General features: G+C 37.7%; 1 protein-coding gene across 1 annotated transcript in view; it reads left to right on the forward strand.

Moving 5' to 3' along the window:
• The window catches only part of LOC150085942 (phosphorylase b kinase gamma catalytic chain, skeletal muscle/heart isoform-like), a 301,197-nt gene that overhangs the window by 263,329 nt on the left and 18,441 nt on the right, over positions 1 to 19,427 (forward strand). Inside the window, exon 13 of the mRNA XM_090374747.1 lies at positions 6,246 to 6,362. Within this exon, the coding sequence (XP_090230873.1) occupies positions 6,246 to 6,362 (117 nt within the window). The remainder of the gene's footprint in view (positions 1 to 6,245; positions 6,363 to 19,427) is intronic.

A 19,427-nucleotide genomic window follows, 5' to 3' on the forward strand; every position in this document is an offset into this window, starting at 1 on the left:
TAGAAGAGAAATTTATGAATAATTACAATCCTTGGATTTTAGGAGTGCTCAAGTCTAATTCGGATTTACAATTTATCACAGAAGAATATTCATGTGAAGCATATGTAGTTGAATATGTGAATAAAACTAACAGAGGAATAAGCAACCTGCAAAGAAAAATTATAGAGCTACAAGAAGAATATCCTGATATGGATATAATTGATTTAACACGAGCATTAAGTGTAAATGTATCGAATTCTATGGAGATGAGTTCACAAGTGGCAGCTTGTGAACTCATCTCCATAGAATTGGTATTTATTATGAAACTCAATATCCGTGTCTTCAATAGTGATTGAATACATGCCAACGGTATGGCCACATGAGTGTCAGAAATTACTTAAATCAAGAGCTGAATTGGATGAACAACAAGTTGATAGTGAGTCTTTGGATATATGGAAAGATAGTATTTTTGATAAATATGAAAATGGGGTGAAACATTAAAAGATATAACCCTTGCACAATTTACTGCTCATTATCAAAAAGGAAATGGGGATGGGTGAAAAGCCAATTTCCTAAAATAGTTCGGTATTGGAATTATAATACATGTCTTCGTGAATATATACATGAAATGGTAACTTTACACATAATTTTAGTTTCATAATGAGTTCCTTCAGTAAAGACATTTTTAACGGCTGCCACTGTGACACTATCAGTCTCAGGTAGTGCAGCAGCAACTCTTTATGTACCTGGTACATAATTACATAATTTTTTTAGGAAATTGCTAGGTGTGAGCAAATTTTCAAGAAGAAGAAAAATACTAGTGGAATAAGCAAGTGTAACAAGGTGACAGAACAGGAGTAACCTAAGGAGAACAGGATTTGAGAACAAGTCAAGAAATGTCATTGGGACCTAGAGCTTTCTTAGCATCAAGATTGTTCAAAATTCTGACATCCTTTTGACAGAAGACCATGGGAGGTCTTGAGGGGAGTGCACTGGGAATAGTACAAGAATTAAATGAAGAGTAGGGTTCTAGTAAGCTGGCTTTATCTTTAGCTGAGGACACAATAGAACCATTAGGTTTTAACAGGGGTGGGAGTATAGATGTGAAAAAGTTGTAGCCAATAGTTTTGGCAAGAGACCAGAATGCTTGACTGCCATTTAGACAAGAAGCAAATTTTCTACTCATAGCCTATTCAAAATCTAGTTGGGATTGATTAATTATTGTTGGGAATGATTAATGTCTTCACTAAAGTGAAGACAGAAAATGAATCTGGAGATTGATGTTTCACCAAACATTTCCATTGATTTTTGTCCAGAGGTGGGTAATATAAGCCAGAACATCACCAGTGTATTGACACTGATGGAATCTACAGTGCTGATCATCGATAAGATGGAAGGTTTCTAGATAGTAAATAGTTGGTGGTTAATTGATTTCTCCATTACTGTAGAAAGAGTATAAGTAAGTGTAATGGGATGATAATTGGATGGGAAGGATTTGTCACCCTTTTTAGAAACTGGCTGGATATGAGCAAATTTCCAAGCAGAAAAGAAAACACTTTGGAATAAGAAAATGGGAAAAAATGTGACACAGAACAGAAGTAAGTTCAAGAGCACAGGCTTTGAAAACAAGTGGAAAAATACAAGTTAGAAGAAAAGTAGGATGCTAACAGGTCAGTTTTATCTTTGGCCAAAGTGACAACAGAACCATCTGGTTTTGACAGAGGTGAGAGCAGAGATTGGCAAAAGTTGCGGTCAATAGCTTTGGCAAGAGACCAGAATGCTCGGCTACCATTAGGGCAAGAAGCAAGTTTTTTACTCTTAGCCTGTTCAAACTCTAGTTTAGACTGGTTAATAACTGCTTTGCAATTGTTGCGAGCTTTGGTGTAAGCAGAAAATGAAACTGAAGAATTGGAAACAAGCCAATTACAATATTCAACATTCTTCTCCTGAATGGCCTTAGCACATTTATTGGAAAACCAAGGTTTACATAAAGGACGAGATTTTAAACTGGACTGTGGGATAAAGGATTTCATTCCTACAAGAATAATTTCACTGACATGATCTGAGAAAAATGTTGACATCAGAAGTTTTGAAGCAGTAGTCCGACCAAGGAAAAGAAATCTCGCAAGTCATCCCATTTTGCATTCTTGTAATGCCAAACAACACAAGGTTGGGAATAGCCATGAGATAAAGGCTCCATCGGAGAAGAGACAATCACCAAGTTGTGATCTGAAGTGCCTAAAGGACCACTCACTTCGACTGTGTACTTAGAAGGGTTGTTTGTGAGAAAAAGATCAAGCGTGTTGGCTGTATGGTTAGGATTGTCCGGTATTCTTGTAGGTAAATGAACAATCTGTCTAAGGTCATTAGTAATTGCAAAAGCCTCAGCATCTCGACCAGCTGGGTCAGTGTGACTAGAAAATGGAAGCCATCTGGGGTTGTGAACATTAAAATCACCAAGGAAAATTACTCACTGTTAGGAAAGTTGGACTGGAGAAAGTTAATTTGCAAAGAGACGAAGTCGAAGAGCTCCAAGTGATTAGTAGAGTTGGGAGAATGGTAGAGACAACAGATGGATTTGACACAATGAAGTAAAGAGATTTTAAGCCAGAGAAAATCGAAAAGAGGAGATTTCAAATTACCAAGTCTCTGACAGGGAATATTAGAATAGACATATGCACAAGTACCACCTATGGGGTGAAAGGAATCATAGAGCAAATAATTTGGGCAACTGAGATGAGCAGTAGTTGAATCAACCGATAATTGAGATTCTGTCAGAAAAAGTACATGGGGGTTTGGCAGACTGCAAGTGGAAATGGACATCGTTGAGTTTCCAGAAAGAAACCAAAGACCCTTTGTGAACTTCAGGAAGCCATAATCCGTGTTTGAAACCACAAACTATCAATTGATTATCTTCAGAAATTGATCTTGTCAATGCCTCAACGGTGTGCTGCTGTCATCAGGGCCAGAGGCAGTTCAACTAAATATTAGTTTGCACCTGGTGAACTTTTCATTTCGTTTTCCATTTAAAATGATAAAGTGAAGCAAATTGAGGGCTTCTGATGACATTTCAGCCATAATTGTTGTGTTTACCAAAACTGTTGTATAAAGGCTGCAAATGTTCATTTTGGAATATTTTGGGAGCACCTGTCAAATATTACTTAGCTTTGCCTTAACTATTAATAAATATCTTTTGTTTATATTTCTATTTGTGATGGTAGCCATTAATGTAACATACCTTCGCGAAAAAGGGTTAGAAATGTGAAATTCCTAGGTAATGCACATTCTTTGAACGCCAATGTTTATATGAAAATTGATATTACATACGTTTTTTAGTTTTAAATTATTATTTGCTTAGAGAAGTTTTAAATCTTAACATAGCAAGCTTATAAAACACTTTAAATTAATCTTTTCAGATTTAGGTAAGATAAAAAATAGAGTATAGATATATATATATGTACATACAGTCAGACCTCTCTTTAACAAACTTCCATATACCGAATTTTTCTATGTAGCAAATGTTTTTGATTTCCCCTTGGTCATCACATTGAAAATAGTTTCCATATAACAAACTGATTTTGAGAGACCTGGGTACCCAATTTTTACACATCTGGCCATTAGGCAATAAAGCTGATGCTGTAGAAAACATGAATTAAGAGGTAAAAGGATTAAAAGGGATTGATTCCATGAATTAATGCTAAAACATTCTACAATTTAGTGGTGCCCATAAAACTCTACAGGAGGAAACTAGCCAAGCACCGCGCAGGATAGAAAAAGATAGAGGGTTTTGGTAGAGGCCTTTGCCCAACAGTGGGCCAGCAATGGCTAAAAAGAAGCAAAACTTATATAACCTATAACTACTGTATCGAGAAGCTGCGCTGGTCAACTGTTAGAATTAGCAGTTGACCAGCTCAACTATCTATGTGTCCATAGCCATTAGTAATAATTAGGAGAGAGTGAGTTTCCTTTATCCCAGAAATTCATCTGTTGTTTCAAAGAAATGAGTCATCCACACTTTCACTAAATTTCACCTGTCTCTGTTTACATGGTGGTACAAGTGGTCCCTAAATTAGTTTTTGATGCTGTGCAAGTAACCTTACAGTGTCTAAGAGAAATCCCCGAGTGTAGTGTGGAACAGGTATAAGATATGTTCGTGTCGGACAGCACCTGGGATTTCTCCCATCTCCGCGTGTAGTGTGAAACATAAGGTATGTTCGTGTCAGACGGCACCTGGGATTTCTCCCATCTCCGCATGTGTTTCTCTGTAGTGTAGTGTGGAACAGTGGAAGTGCTTAATAGTGCGGATTAGGGCATTAAAAAAAAATAAATTGCTTTAAAATTTGGTATTCCTACCAGTAGTGTGTTAACCATTCTGAAAAACATTCAGTGGCATATGTTAACCATTCTGTGTTTCGATTTTCAAACTGAAGAAACAGGATACAGTTTGGAAGCATGCAAAATTGTGCCTGTGTGTAGATGCAGATGACGCAGTTTTTAAGTGGTTGAAGTTGATTCGAGACCAAAATGTGCCGATATCACAGCCATTAATACAAGAAAAGGCTATGGAGTATGCATCTTTTCTGGGGCATAAAACATTTCAAGCCAGTTCTGGTTGGCTGGACAAATTTAAAGAACGCCATGGCTTCCTTAAAAAAATTATTTCTAATGAAGGTGGAGTTGCAATCGAAGAAGACTATACCCAGTGGAAAGAAACAGTTTTGAAAAAAATTATGGAGCTCAAACTACGAGCCCAAAGACATATTCAACATTGATGAAATATCTCTATTTTTTAAATGTTTGGCACACAAGACACTGGCTTTTAAAGGTAATAAATGTTTAGGTGGTATAAATAGCAGGGAAAGAATTTCAGTCTTAGTTGGTGCAAATATGGCTGGTAATGAAAAACTGAAGCTTTTGGTAACATGCAAAAGTAAACAACCCCGATGTTTCAAAGGAGTAAAGTGGTTAGGTTGGACTACAACTACAACAAAAAATCTTGAATGACAAATGAAATTTTTGAGCAGAATTTTATATTTCGATAGATAGATGATGAAAGAAAACAAAAATTGTGTTGATTGTCAACAACTGCTCTGCCCACCTTCACTTAGTAATTTCAAAACTTACAGGTGTGAAGCTTGTAAGTTTCCTCCCTCCAAATACCTCGTCTAAACTGCAGCCAATGTGCCAAGGATTTGAAAATGCACTACCGAAGGCACATACTGAAAAAAATTATATTGAGAATAGAAACCAACCAACCTATAGATTCTGTTATAGATTTGCATATGTGCATATCATAGTTGGCGAAAGTGTGGAGTTGAGATGTGACAGAAACAACGATTAAGAATTGTTACACAAAAGCAGGTTTGCTAAAATGCTAATTAACAGCGATGAGAGGGATGAACTACTACAAGACATTGAGCAATCTTGCGAAGAGTTTCAAGCGAGGTTTGATCAGTGGAGAAATTGTTATTGATGAATTTTTAGGAGTTGATAATGACGTCATAGTAGCTGAATATCCAAGTTACTCCAACGTTTTGGAGCGTATTTAAAGAACTAGTGACAATATCGATGACGAGTTTTTTAAAAATGAGGGCTACATTAAACCTTCCAAACAAGAAATGTTGGCAGCATTTGAATCTTTGCATCGAGGTAGAGAAAATGTAACAGAAAATATATTTGAGTGTTTAAAAATTTTTATGAATGGTGTACAGTAGAATCCAGTGTACAACAAAAAATAACCAAATATTTTATGATATTCTTAAAAGTGTACTAATACATTGTGCACATCATGTAAGTAGTCATTTCTTATTATGTATGTATTAATAAATTAATTGTTTTAAAATGTTAGAAAATTTATTCATTCCTCACTTATTTCTGATTTATTTCCCATCTTTTACTATATTTCTGAATTTACAGTATTCTTCACTATTGAAAAGGTCATATTTCTTTATAAAGAAGTTTCTGTTTAATGAATTTTTTCAAGCGAACGATTGATTTCGTTACATAGAGGTCCGACTGTATATACATATATATACTGTAATCAGGCTGGAGGGAAATTAGTTTTTTGTGTAGTTATAAGCTCAAATATAATAAGTTAAAGGCAATATATTTTCACATGATTTCATATTCTTTATTGTTCATCTTTTTTTGTCTAATTCTAAAATTCAATTCTTATATTTCTGTAGTCTCATTTATTATGTATTTCAGATAATTAAATAATTGTTTGCAGAACCTGACACAATAAACACAACTTGTTTCAATTTCAGGTTGCTATTCTATGTGTGAGAGCACTAGTAAGATTTAGAAAATACAAACGTCCTCAAGAATCTGAATCAGTAAAGATTCTAAAGCTGAATCCATATAGCATTAAAAAGCTCAGAAAGGTAAATTCCTTTCAATAATTTGATTAATTAAACTTAACAGACACTGTATAAACATCAGAAACTGTCTTCTGCAGTTTTGTCCACCCTTTATAAAGAAAAATGTTTGCTTTACTCTGAATCTCATTCTGTGATTTTGGCTGCCATATGTAAACAAAAATTCTAAAACTTCTGTTGCTTCATTCTTAATTAAAAGAAGTAATCCAGTGTTACTACCTTGTTTGCTATATATATTAAAAGAAGTAATAGCTACTTAAATATGAGGATTGGCACAAAAGTAATGGTTTTTTTTTTTTTTTTTTTTTTTTTTGATTCTCAAGAAGTATAATTCAAACTGCAATTTTTTTTTGCAGGGAGATGCATATACACTATATGACCAGAAATATTCATGTACATACACAGATTGTTTTAAAAGAGCTTTTAATTCAAAAATCTAATACATAGTAGGGTGATCCATGGTCTGTATGTCAACTTTAACTGTCCTGGACATACTTTCTACCAACTTCCAGAGCTGTTTTGTCCACAACCAAATACAGCTCTACATTATCCTGCAGGTGTTCAGTAGGGTTGAGGTCTGAGCTCTAAACTAATCAGTCTAACTTTTCGATATAATTAACCATAAACCAATCATGTTTGACTCCCACTGTATGATGTGGAGCATTGTCCTTGCTGATATTGATAATAGCAAAATGGTAGTGCATAATTGCCCAGAACATTCAAGTAGGTCGTGGACCACCTGGTTTCAGACAGTACCACTAGTGGCTCAAGTGAAACAGCCTCCATATCATCAGACCAACTCCATTAAACTTCATGATCAAGACAATAATTTGACAGGAAGTGGTCTCTGCATAAGCATTAGCAAGGGCACATGATGCAAGAAAGCAAGCTTATATAGCATCAGCCAAAAAAAAGAAAAAAAAACATACACACACACCCCCTTCTCATTTCACTCATCCACCCGCTCCAAATGTTTGTCTAGTTTTGCCTTGAATATGTTTAAGCTATCAATTTCTACAACAGATGGAAGTTTGTTCCAGCAATCAACCACCTGCTGGCTAAAGGCAAACTTCTGCACATCAATCCTACAACTGTTTTTCCTCAATTTGAATTTATGCCCTCTCAGGTGATTATTCTGAGCAAGAGGAAGAATCCCATCAGCATTGAGCATGCTCAAACCATTCAAGGCTTTATACATCTCAATCAAATCACCTCACAGGTGCCTAGTCTCCAGACATTGTAATTTGAAAAACTTAAGCCTTTCTTCATAAGAGCAACCCTTTGTTCCATTCACTAATCTTGTTGCCCTTTTCTGTACTCGTACCAACAGCTCTACATCATTCTTAAAATGAGGCCTCCACACCTGTATACAGTCTCAAGGTGTGGTCTGACCATTGCCTTATACAAGGGGATAATCACCTCCTTATCCCTGCTAGAAATATTCCTGTATATCATTGACAAGACACCATGAGCTACTCTTGCAGACAGTCTGCACTGCTCAGAAAACTTCATATCTGCTTGCACAATTATCCCCAGGTCCTTTTCACTCTACCTCTGTCAGTGTAGTACCATACAGTTGATACGTTACTCTATGGTTACTGCTTCCCATATGCAGTACTTTACATTTATCAATGTTAAACTTCAGCTGCCACCTCTCAGCCCATCTACTCAACTTTTCTAGATCCTGTTGCAGCAGCGTACTGGCATTAGTGTCATTAACAACCATGCCAACCTTCATATCGTCTGCAAACTTGGACATTAATATACCATCATCAATATCATTAATGAGTACAGAAAACAACAATGGAACCAACAATGAACCCTGGGGGACTCCACTAATAACATTAGTCCACGAAGAGCAGTGTCCGTTGATTACCACTCTCTGTCTTCTCCCACTCAACCATCCCTTTATCCATAGACAAGACACAATGAGCTACTCTTGCAGACCATCTGCACTGCTCAGAAAACTTCATATCTGCCTGCACAATTACTCTAAGGTCTTTTCACTCTCTACCTCTGTCGGTGTAGTACCACACAGTTGATACATTACTGTGGGGTTAGTGCTTCCCATATGTAGCACTTTACATTTGTCAATGTTAAACTTCATTTGCCACCTCTCAGTCCATCTGCTCAACTTTTCTAGATATCGTGTTGCAGCAGCGTACTGTCATTACCAACCCTGCTAACCTTTGTATCGTCTGCAAACTTGGACATTAAGCCTGATATTTAGTTTGTTAGCTACCCAAGCAGGAGCATCAACAGTTGAACCATCGATATCAAGTGGACTAATCTGATTCATCCCCTTCCTTCTAGAGTTTACATAAGTAAAGAACTCTTTGCTGTTTTTCTTTGCATCCTTTGCCAAAGATTTCTCATAATCTGCCTTTGCCTGCCTAACCTCTGTTGTGACTTGGTTACAGACCAGCTTATATCTATCATAGGCTTCTGTGTTACCTGTTAATTTATATGTATCCCATGCATTTTTCTTCTCTACCACATGTCTGATTAGTTCATCTGACATCCATCCATTCATTCATCCGACATCCATCCATTCATCTGACAATCTCTACATATCCATTCAAACAAAACATTTTGTGGCAAGATTTATCACATTGCAGCACTTTTGACTGCTGTTATGGAGTCCATGAATATCTGGACACTGTTTTGTACTAGTGACTGTGATATTTGGCTTATATGCAGCTGTCCTACTGTTGTTACTATTGAACCAAAGGCTTTGCAGCTCCCTAAAGTTGGTTGACATATTGATGGACATTTCTGTGGCCTCTTTAACTTATTCCTTGATGTTTTTCTACAGATGACATGAATGAGTCATGAACTACCTGCTTTACAGTTTTTCAAACATGTTCCATGAGTTTCTGAAGCCGTTCAGACCTTTTTTCATTGAGATATCATCAATAGTCTTCCATCTTTGAATAACATTCCCATAGCAAATTTTGGGAAGTTCACATGAGTCATAATTGTGTGATTAGGTTATTGACATGGCATCCAGTCACTGTCCCAAGTTGAAAGTCTTAAGTTCTACTCTGTGATTCTAATTCACTGGCATACCATGCTGGTGCATAGGCATACCCATTTATATTGGTATATTTGAACTGATATGCGTGCATGAGGAACTTCTAGTACAATACACAACATTTGTGGAGGAATGTTCAAATACTTTTGGAAATAATAAAAGTAATAAAAAATAAACAGGCTCCAAGATAAATGAGATCAGTTAACAGATAAAATAAAAATGTAAACTTCTAAAAGCTTTCAGGGTAGAGTACTTCTTTATCACCTCAACAGTGAGTGTCATCAGTTTAAATAGCATCGCTGTCATGAAATGGCCAGGACACGACATTGGCCAATGAAAGAGGGTGGCTGGGATGGAGATAAAGGAAGGAGAAGGCGAAAGAAGGTGGAGAATTTGGTGGTGAAAAACACCATCAAAAGTAGTCAGGATTTGGTTTTGGGAAATAACATGCATTAGAACCAAAATATAAAGTGTGCCAGTGCTTGTTATATTTTAGAATTCCAGATTTTGTAATGGGATGTATGTGAGTCCCTTGATTACTGTTAATATTAAGATCCACAATAAATATTTGGAGCTCTTAAGCCGTAGTACAAGTGAAAATTGTGTGAGCAGGCAATGACCTTAACATTATTAAGGGAGTTAAGCTTGTTGTGATACTCACACTAGTATGCTCAGCTAAGGCAAACAAGTGCACTTAGCAGTGCTGGTAGCCCCCTCCGCCACCTCATGATATGATCTTTCAATAGCATAACTCGACAACGGTTGCTGCATGGGAACTATCAGTGCTATTTAAACAGATTTGCACCACTGCAAATTTTTATAGATAAAATCTATAAAAATATATTTATATTTTTATAGATTTTATCTATTGTTATTTTTATTTTTGTGTCTATTATATTTCACTGTTTTATTTAATGTTTGTGTCAGTTTTGGTAAGAAATATTTATTGACGTGATTTGTAATGCTCAATGCCTTTTGTCTAAGATTGAATAGGCACCTGTATTATGCCCATTGCCAAAATGTCGAAGTCAGTCACTGACATATTCAAATGTCCAAATGACCTCCTTTGGCTCACTAAAGGTGGGTTGCAAAAACAACATTTTGAAGAAGACAATGGTGTGACAAAGATTCTTTCTTCCAACACTGAGGCAAAAAGTTTGGGTCTCTGGGAAAGAATACAATGAAACTTTAAGAAGCTACATGGCACTTATCAATGGGTGATAGCAGAGGGAGGGCAAATACTAGGAAATTATCAATTCCTTTAAAGCAGTAATCATGGAAATTGTGATGTGTGTGTGTGTGTGTGTGTGTGTGTGTGTGTGTGTGTGTGTGTGTGTGTGTGTGTGTGTGTGTGTGTGTGTGTGTGTGTGTGTGTGTGCGCGCGTGCACATACACAACCATTAGAGAGATTGCCAAGGAGAATGAAAATTACAGTGATGAAAAGTGCAAAGCCTGCAGTAGCTGTAAGTTGATCTGTATCCTACAGAAAACGTTAGGTGGGAAAAATGCTAATTATGACAAATTGCAGTTCATGCTAGATAAAAGGAAAAATTATTTATTTGTAATTGGTCTCCTGCCCTATATAGTTAAATTTTTAAGTTTTTTTGGAATTCAGAGTGAGATTCCTTTGGATTGGAGGAGTGCCAATGTATTGCCAGTACATAAAGGCTAATTATGAGAAATCACTGGCTAAGAGAGCAAAGAATGTAATCAAGAAGTTTTTCACACATGTGAATACAAATAAGAAAAGAAAAATTCAGAGAGAACTTTTGCGTAATGGATGTGGGGAAAGTTGTAGAAAAAGCAATTGATGTTGCTAATGAATTAAACAGGTATTTCAGATTGATCTTTATGGATCAAGGACTCTTTGCAGCAAAGAGAAACTGCGAGGGAACTTAACAGTATGGAATTAGTGATACTGAAAATACAGAAGCCTGTTTATCAGAAAAATTTTCAAGCCTAAAGGGAAGTCAATTCCCAAGAGCTGATGACTTATACCTATTAATTTTGAGTGAGGTATCTTGAGAGTGCATTGAACCATTAAGATTAATTATGAGAGCATCATGGACTTCAAAGAGGTTCCTTTTAAATGGAGAAGTGCCATTGTATTGCCAGTACTTAAGGCAGTTCCAAGAGTGAAGAGAATAACTTCATACCAGTCACTCTGACTTTGTCAGTGGTAGGGAAACCATGGAGATAATCATCAGGGATCCAAGATAGAGGCATATAGAGAGAAATTATATTCTAAGGGAAGCACACTATGTTTTTGTAAAGACAAAATTTTGCTTAACCTACTTGTTTAGCTGTTTCTACAGAATCACTCATGAGCTGGATATAGGAAATAAGTTTGATAATTATTCTAATAACAGATTAAACAACACTGCACTCCACACAATTGAGAGGGCACTTACTGTCTCTACAAATTCCAGCTGTATTTTACATTACAAGCTCCAAAAAAGATCAGTGTTATGCTATTTTATTTACTTAATTGTCATATTATATTGTACTTTATAAGTAGCTCTATAGTTCTAGTTATGCTCGTTTTTTTTATTTTAAGTTTAAATAGTGTTTTTGTAGCTTACGACTTAATATACGCAAAAACATTGTCTCATTCGAATCTTGCAGCCATTGTTTTCCTATAGAGTGAGTGGTAGGGAATTCAAATTTTTAATTGTGGTAAATAGGTAGCTCTAATGTAAAACTAGATGGCATAAAATGTATCACTGCATTTAAGAATCTATTACATAGTGTAGTAGTGATAATTGATTAATTAAATTTATTAATCCTATTAATTTTCATTGTTAATTTCAACATTACGCCCCTAGAGCAACAAAGCAATGAGCACAAAGTAGCAGGAGTGCTATGAATCACAGAACCGAGGGTAGCAATTCCCCAATGCATCTCAGCCTAAAAAAATGTGCACCTTGTGAAATGTTTGCAGAACTCTCTGGAACAAGATATGATCTAGCCAAGGAGGATATCTTTGTGTGTGCTAGATGCAAAAAGAGCCAAGAAATTAGACACCAACTCAGCATTCTGATGGGCACTTATGAGAGTTTGAAGAATCGGGTAGATGCCCGTGAAGGTATTAAAATGGGGGGCCCCATCAAGCTTTCCGCTGCCCAACTCAATGCCAGAGCTCACTCTTGTGCATTAGGCAAAACAGTGGCAATCTCAAAGGCAAATTGGTCCCACAGGAGTTATTGTCGGTGACTCTATTGTCAGGGAGACGGGTAATATATTGTGTAAAAAGGATAGGTGGAATAGGACCAGGTATGTCTGCCAGGAGCGAAAGTTGATGATGTTGAAGAACAGATATCACCTTTTAAGAGCACAAAGAGTGATATTGTTGTACACGTTGGCATTAATGACATTAAGAGTAGGTGATCTGCAGATTTACTTAATAAGTACAGGTCAATGCTGAAATAAAGTGGCGAGTTAGGTTTAAATTTGCACAGACAGGAGATAGGAGGGAGTATATGATGAGGGCCTTGTCAATCAATTAGGCCCTGGAGGCATTGTGCAAGGCTCGTGGAGTAGAATTTTTCTCATTGTCTGTGCTTGTTAACAGGAGAGACTGCTTCTATAGGGATGGGACACACTTAAATAGAAAGGGTACAAAAGTGTATGCTGATGGTATTAGCATTAGCATTAGTAGAAGCATATGATGCAAGAAAGCAAGCTTATGCAGCATCAGCCAGAAAAAAAAAAAAAAAAAAAAAAAACTTCCACTTCACCCCTCCGTTCATTTGAAATACCTGTCCAGCTGAGCCTTAAATTTATTTAGGCTATCAACTTCCACAACAAGGGATGGAAGTCTGTTCCACCAACCAACTACCCACTGGCTAAAGGCAAATTTCCGTACATCTATCCAACATCTGTCTTTCCTCAATGTGAATTTATGCCCCCTCAGGTGATTATTCTGAGCAAGAGGCAGATTCCCATCAACATTGAGCATGCGCAAACCATTCAAGGCTTTATACACCACTATCAGATCACCTCGCCGGTGCCTAGTCTCCAGACAGTGTAATTTGCAAAACTTCAGCCTTTCTTCGTAAGAGCAACCCTTTGTTCCATTCACTAACCTTGCTGCCCTTCTCTGTACTCGTTCCAGCAGCTCTACATCCTTCTTGAAATGAGGCCTCCAGACCTGTATAATGTGCACCTTGTGAAATGTTTGCAGAACTCTCTGGAACAGGATATGATCTAGCCAAGGAGGATATCTTTGTGTGTGTGCTAGATGCAAAAGTGCCAAGAAATTAGGCACCAACTCAGCATTCTGATGGGTTGCAGTACTCAAGGTGTGGTCTGACCATTGCCTTATACAAGGGAATAATCACCTCCTTATCCCTGCTAGAAAAATTCCTATATATCATGGCGCCTCCGTAGCCAGGTGGGAAGGAGCAGGAGTGCGTAGCACACGCTTCTTGATTAGACGGGGGGTCGAGCCCGTCACCATCAAATATGGAGGATGCGGAAAGGTCAGGGTATGACCACCGCATATCCCAGAGCAATATGGCCTTAGTTGCTAATGCTCCAAATAAACAAACAACAAACAACAACAACCTATATATCATTGATAAGACAACATGAGCTACTCTTGCCGCTCGTCTGCACTGCTCAGAGTACTTCATATCTGCCTGCACAATTACCCCCAGGTGCTTTTCATTCTATACTACTGTCAGTGTAGAACCACAGAATCGATACGTTGCTCTGGGGTTACTGTTTCCCATATGTAGTACTTTACATTTGTCAGTGTTAAACTTCATTTGCCACCTCTCAGCCCATCTGCTCAACCTTTCCAGATCCTGTTGCAGCAGCATAGATTCAGTAGTGTCCTTAACAACCCTGCCAACTTTTGTATCGTCTGCAAACTTGGACATTAAGCTTGATATACCATCATCATTATTATTTATAAATACAGAAAACAATAATGGACCCAACACTGAACCCTGAGGGATTCCACTGATAACATTAGTCCACGATGAGCAGTGTCCATTGATTACCACTCTCTGTCTTCTCGCCCTCAACCACCCCTTTATCCATAGCAGCAATTTGCCTCCAATGCCACACTGCTCCAATTTGTGCAACAGTATCAAAAGCCTTTCTAAGATCCAAGTATATAATATCAAAGTTATTCTTTACATCCAGTTCTTTTGTGACTGCATCACAGTATCCAATCAAATTGGTCAGGCAAGATTTCCCCTTAACAAAACCATGCTGTGTCTGAGTTATAACTGAAGTCTTGTCTAGATGATCCTGCAGTGCTTCTTTAACCAGTGCCTCCATTAATTTTCTTGGAACAGAAGTTAAACGCACAGGTCTATAATTACTTGTGTCAGCCTATGATCCTCCTTTGTGAATTGGGGTCACATTTGCACATCTCCAGTCTATGGGTGCTCCCCTGAGTCCAAGGAAGCTGTCATAATTATCGCTAAGAGTTTGCTTACTTCCTTTGCTGCCTCCGTTAATATAACGGGATAGATCCCATCCACCCCGGGTGCCTTTCTTGTGTTTATCTTCAACAATTTCTCCTCCACTTTACTCTCAGTTATTACAAGATTATCTAGCTTACTGCCAGAGTTGAATACACCTCTGGCATTCCCCTCGCTGAATAACTCATGTGTGAATGATGTCAATGCAAAATATTCATTAGTTAGTTAGCTACCTGAGCAGGATCATCAACAGTTGTACCATTGATACCAAGTGGACCAATCTGATTCATCCCCTTCCTTCTAGAGTTTACATAAGTAAAGAACTCTTTACAGTTTTTCTCTGCATCCCTTGCCAAAGGTTTCTTGTAATCCTCCTTTGCCTGCTTAACCTCCTTTGTAACTTGGTTACAGATCAACTTATATCTATCATAGGCTTCTGTGTCACGTGTTAATTTATATGTATCCCAAGCATTTTGCTTCTCTGCCATATGTCTGATTAGTTCATTTGACATTCATTTAGGCCTAAACTTGAACAATATTTCTTAGTTGGTATGTAAAGCTTAGTAGCTTCCAAGATAAGTTCTTTGAATGCTTCCCATTTTGAATTTGCTGTTGGTAACATCATCAGTTGGTCCCAGTGTATAGAATTTAAATACTGTCTCAGACCATCGTAGTCACCTTTACGAAAGCAATAACCCTTCCCTTTACCCCTGATGGTAGTTACCTCTTTGTGTAAATCCCAATTCAGCACACTATCATCACTGCCACTTAGTGGTTCCTTTATCTGCAGATTCTTAATGCATGAAGAATCACTACTGATAATCAAATCAAGAGTATTACTCCCTCTAGTTGACTCCCGAACATGCTGATGTAGAAAACAATCATCCAATAAATCCACAAAAGCCTTGCTAGTGTGTGAGTGACCAACCCACAAATTCCAGTCAATATCTGGGAAATTTAAATCTCCCATTATAAGATTCTCTGATTTACTGGCCCACTCTAGTTTCCTGTACAGTTTCTTATTATACTCATCAGAGTCATTAGGCCTATAGCACACTCCTACTCTCAATTTTGATCTCCCAATGCTTATGTCACATGAAACTGACTCGACACTGCACTGTCCAGTGATGTCGACTGGCTTCACTCCCTTGGATTTTATGTGTTTCTTAACTAATAGCATAACGCCCCCCTCCCTTCCTATCCTGTCTATCCTTTCTGTACACATTGTACTCCCCAAATTCCAATTCTGCATTCCTTATATATGTGTGACACCACGTTTCTGATATCCCAACAATATCTGCCTTTGATACTTTGAGCAATACCTCAAATTAATCAAATTTATTTACCAAACTCCTAGCATTGGTGTACAAGCAAGTATACATGCACCTGTTCTTTTTCTTAGCTACACTAACACAACCCATGTGTTTACTTGTACTGCAATGACTCCCAGCAGTCTCTGAAATATCCTGCATCTTGTTTTCCAGGCTTTTGCTCATTCCAATATGAGCAGTGCAAGAATCACTTTCACCTCTGCCTACGGCTACTGTTAATCTATTAGTCCTTGTATCCCCTCAAGCTAGCAGTTTTCCAACCCACCTAACACTGCCTCAATAACATCAGCAAATATTCTTGCACCCTTTCTATTTAAGTGTATCCCATCCCTGCAGAAGCAGTCACTTCTGATAATAAGTACAGACCAGGTTTAAAAAAATTCTACCCCTTGAGCCTTGCATAATCTTTCCAGGGCCGAATTGTACTTGTACTTGTTAGGTAATTCTGCCTGTCTCCTACTCTTAATATCATTAGTGCCAACACATACAACTATATCACCTTTTGTGCCCTTAAAAGATGATATCCGCTCTACAACGTTATCAACCTTTGCCCCTGGCAGACATACCTGGTCCTGTTCCACACCTATCCTTTTTACAAAGCATGTTCCCCATTTCCCTGATAATAGAGTCACCAATAACTACTAGTTCCTGTGGGACGAGCACATTCTGCCTTGGGGGTTGCCACTGTGTTGCATGATTACCAAGTGCAAGCTCTGGCGTTGATGTAGGCAGCTGAGAGCTTGATGGGCCCCCCTCACTTTAAATCCTTCGAGGGCATCCACCCTGTCCTTCAAGCTCTCATGTTGGCCCATAACAACACTGAGTTGTCGCCTGATTTCGTTACACTCCTTGCATCGTGCACACACAAAGACATCCCCCCATGGCAATATCATGTCCCGTACCCGATTGCTCCACAAACATCATGAAGCAGTGCATTTTAAAAGGCTATGATTCAGAGGGCAACTGCCCCCCTCAGTTCTCCTCTGAGCCACAGCACTCCCATTAGCTTGAGCCTTTTGCTTTGCTGCTCTGGTCTGAGTCATGATTTTGATTTAATTTCAACAGAATTTCAATTTCAGTACAAAATTATAAACCTAAACTTGTATCCCAACACAGTTATAATGCTATATATATTTTTCAGTATCAAATATTATCTACGTGTTCTGTTTATATAACTTCCATATCAAGTTATGTATTAATTAATTATGTTTTGTTTGTAATCTAAGTCGTTATATGTATTTAGTTAAAATACAATTTAATTGACAACGAAGTTTAACAAAATTAGTAGATTTTGCTGATTAATTGATATCGAGGCAGAATTAGGTGGCTCGGAAAACTGCTATCTTGGGGGGGGGGATTCACAGACTAAAAGGTTAATAGTAGCTGCAGGCAGAGGTGAAAGTGATTCTTGCAATGCTTCTATTAGAATGAGCAGTGGACTGGAGGGTGTGATGCTGGGGGTTTAGGGAGTGGTAGGAGTCATCTTGAAACAAATAAATACATGGGCTGTGTTAGGGTAACTAAGAATAAGAATAGGTGCATGTATACTTGTGTGAACACCAATGCTAGAAGTATAGTAAGAAAATTTGATGAATTTAAAGTGCTCCTCAAGACATCAAAGGTAGATATTGTTGGGATATCAGAAAGAGAGAGAGAGAGAGAGAGAGAGAGATGGTGTCACACAAATATAAGCAGTGCAGAATTGGAATTTGAGGAGTACAGTGATACAGAAAGGAAATACAGGATGGGAAGGGAGGAGAGGTCAGACTGTTAATTAAGAAAAACACAAATTCTAAGGAAGTTCATCCAGTTGACATAGATGGACAGTTCAATGTTGAATCAATTTGGTGTGACATAGCCACTAGGAAAACAAAAATGAGAGTATGAGTGTGTTATAAGCCTAATGACTCTAATTAGTACAACAAACAATTGTACAGAGAAATCAAATGACATAGTAAACCAGATTGTGTTATAATGGGGGATTTTAACTTCCCAGATATTGACTTGAACTTGTGGTTTGGTCACTCGCACACTAGCAAGACTTTTGTAGATTTATTGGATAATTGTTTTCTGCAGCAGTTCGAGAGGCAACTAGAGAGTGAAATACTCTTGACCTGGTTGTCAGCAGTGATTATTCATCCATTAAGAATTTGCAGATAAAATAACCAGTAGGTGACAGGGATCACAGTGTACTGATGTGGGATTTACTTAAAGATATATTTACAATCAGGGATAATTATATCTTTAAGTTTTTCCTTCTGTCAAGGTGACCACAGTAGTCTCAGACAATTTTTAAATTCTGTACAGTGGGACTAGGCTTTTCATACTGATTAAGAAATATTGTTCAAGGTTTAGGCCTAAATGGATGTCAGATGAACTAATGAGACTCGTGGCAGAGAAGAAAAATGCTTGGGATGCATATAAATTATCAAGTGACACAGAATCCTATGCAGATATAAGCTGGTCTGTAATCAAGTCACAAAAGAGATTAGGCAAGCAAAGGCAGATTACAAGAAATCTTTGGCAAAGGATGCCAAGAAAAAGCAAAGACTTCTTTGCTTATATAAACTCTAGAAGGAAGGGGATGAATCAGATTGGACCACTTAACACAGACGGTTCGACTGCTGATGATCCTGCTCAGAAAGTTGATAATCTGAATGAGTATTTTGCAACTATGTACTCACATGAGGAGTTATTAAGGGAGGAAAATGCCGGAACTTCATCAAACTGTAATAGGGGTGGTTAATGATTTTGTAATAATTGAGAGCAAAGTGGAGGAGGAATTGTTGAACTTAAACATAAGAAAGGCACCTGGGGTGGATGGAATCTATCCAGTTATATTAAAAGAGGCAGCAAAGGAAGTAAGCAAACCCTTGGCCATAATTATGAGAGCTTCCTTGGACTCAGGGTAAGTCCCCATGGACAGTTAGTTTAACTTCCTTTCTGGGGAAAATAATGGAGTCACTGGTTAAAAATGCATTGCAGGATCATCTACACAAGACTGCAGTAATAATTCAGACACAACATGGGTTTATTAAAGTAAAGCCTTGTCTGACAAATTTGAATGGATGCTGTGATTGGTTACAAAGGAACCGAATGCAAAAAACAATTTTGATGTCATATACTTGGATTTCAAGAAATCTTTTGACACTGTTGTGCATGGAAGACTACTGTACAGATTGGAGCAGTATGGTATTAAGGGTAAGTGTGCTACAATGGATAAAAGGGTGGTTGAGTGGGAGAAGGCAAAGAGTGGTAATCAGTGGATGCT

Source organism: Mastigoproctus giganteus, chromosome 5, assembly GCF_048544385.1.
Source record: "Mastigoproctus giganteus isolate SK-2022 chromosome 5, ASM4854438v1, whole genome shotgun sequence".
Classification (NCBI taxonomy): domain Eukaryota; kingdom Metazoa; phylum Arthropoda; class Arachnida; order Uropygi; family Thelyphonidae; genus Mastigoproctus; species Mastigoproctus giganteus.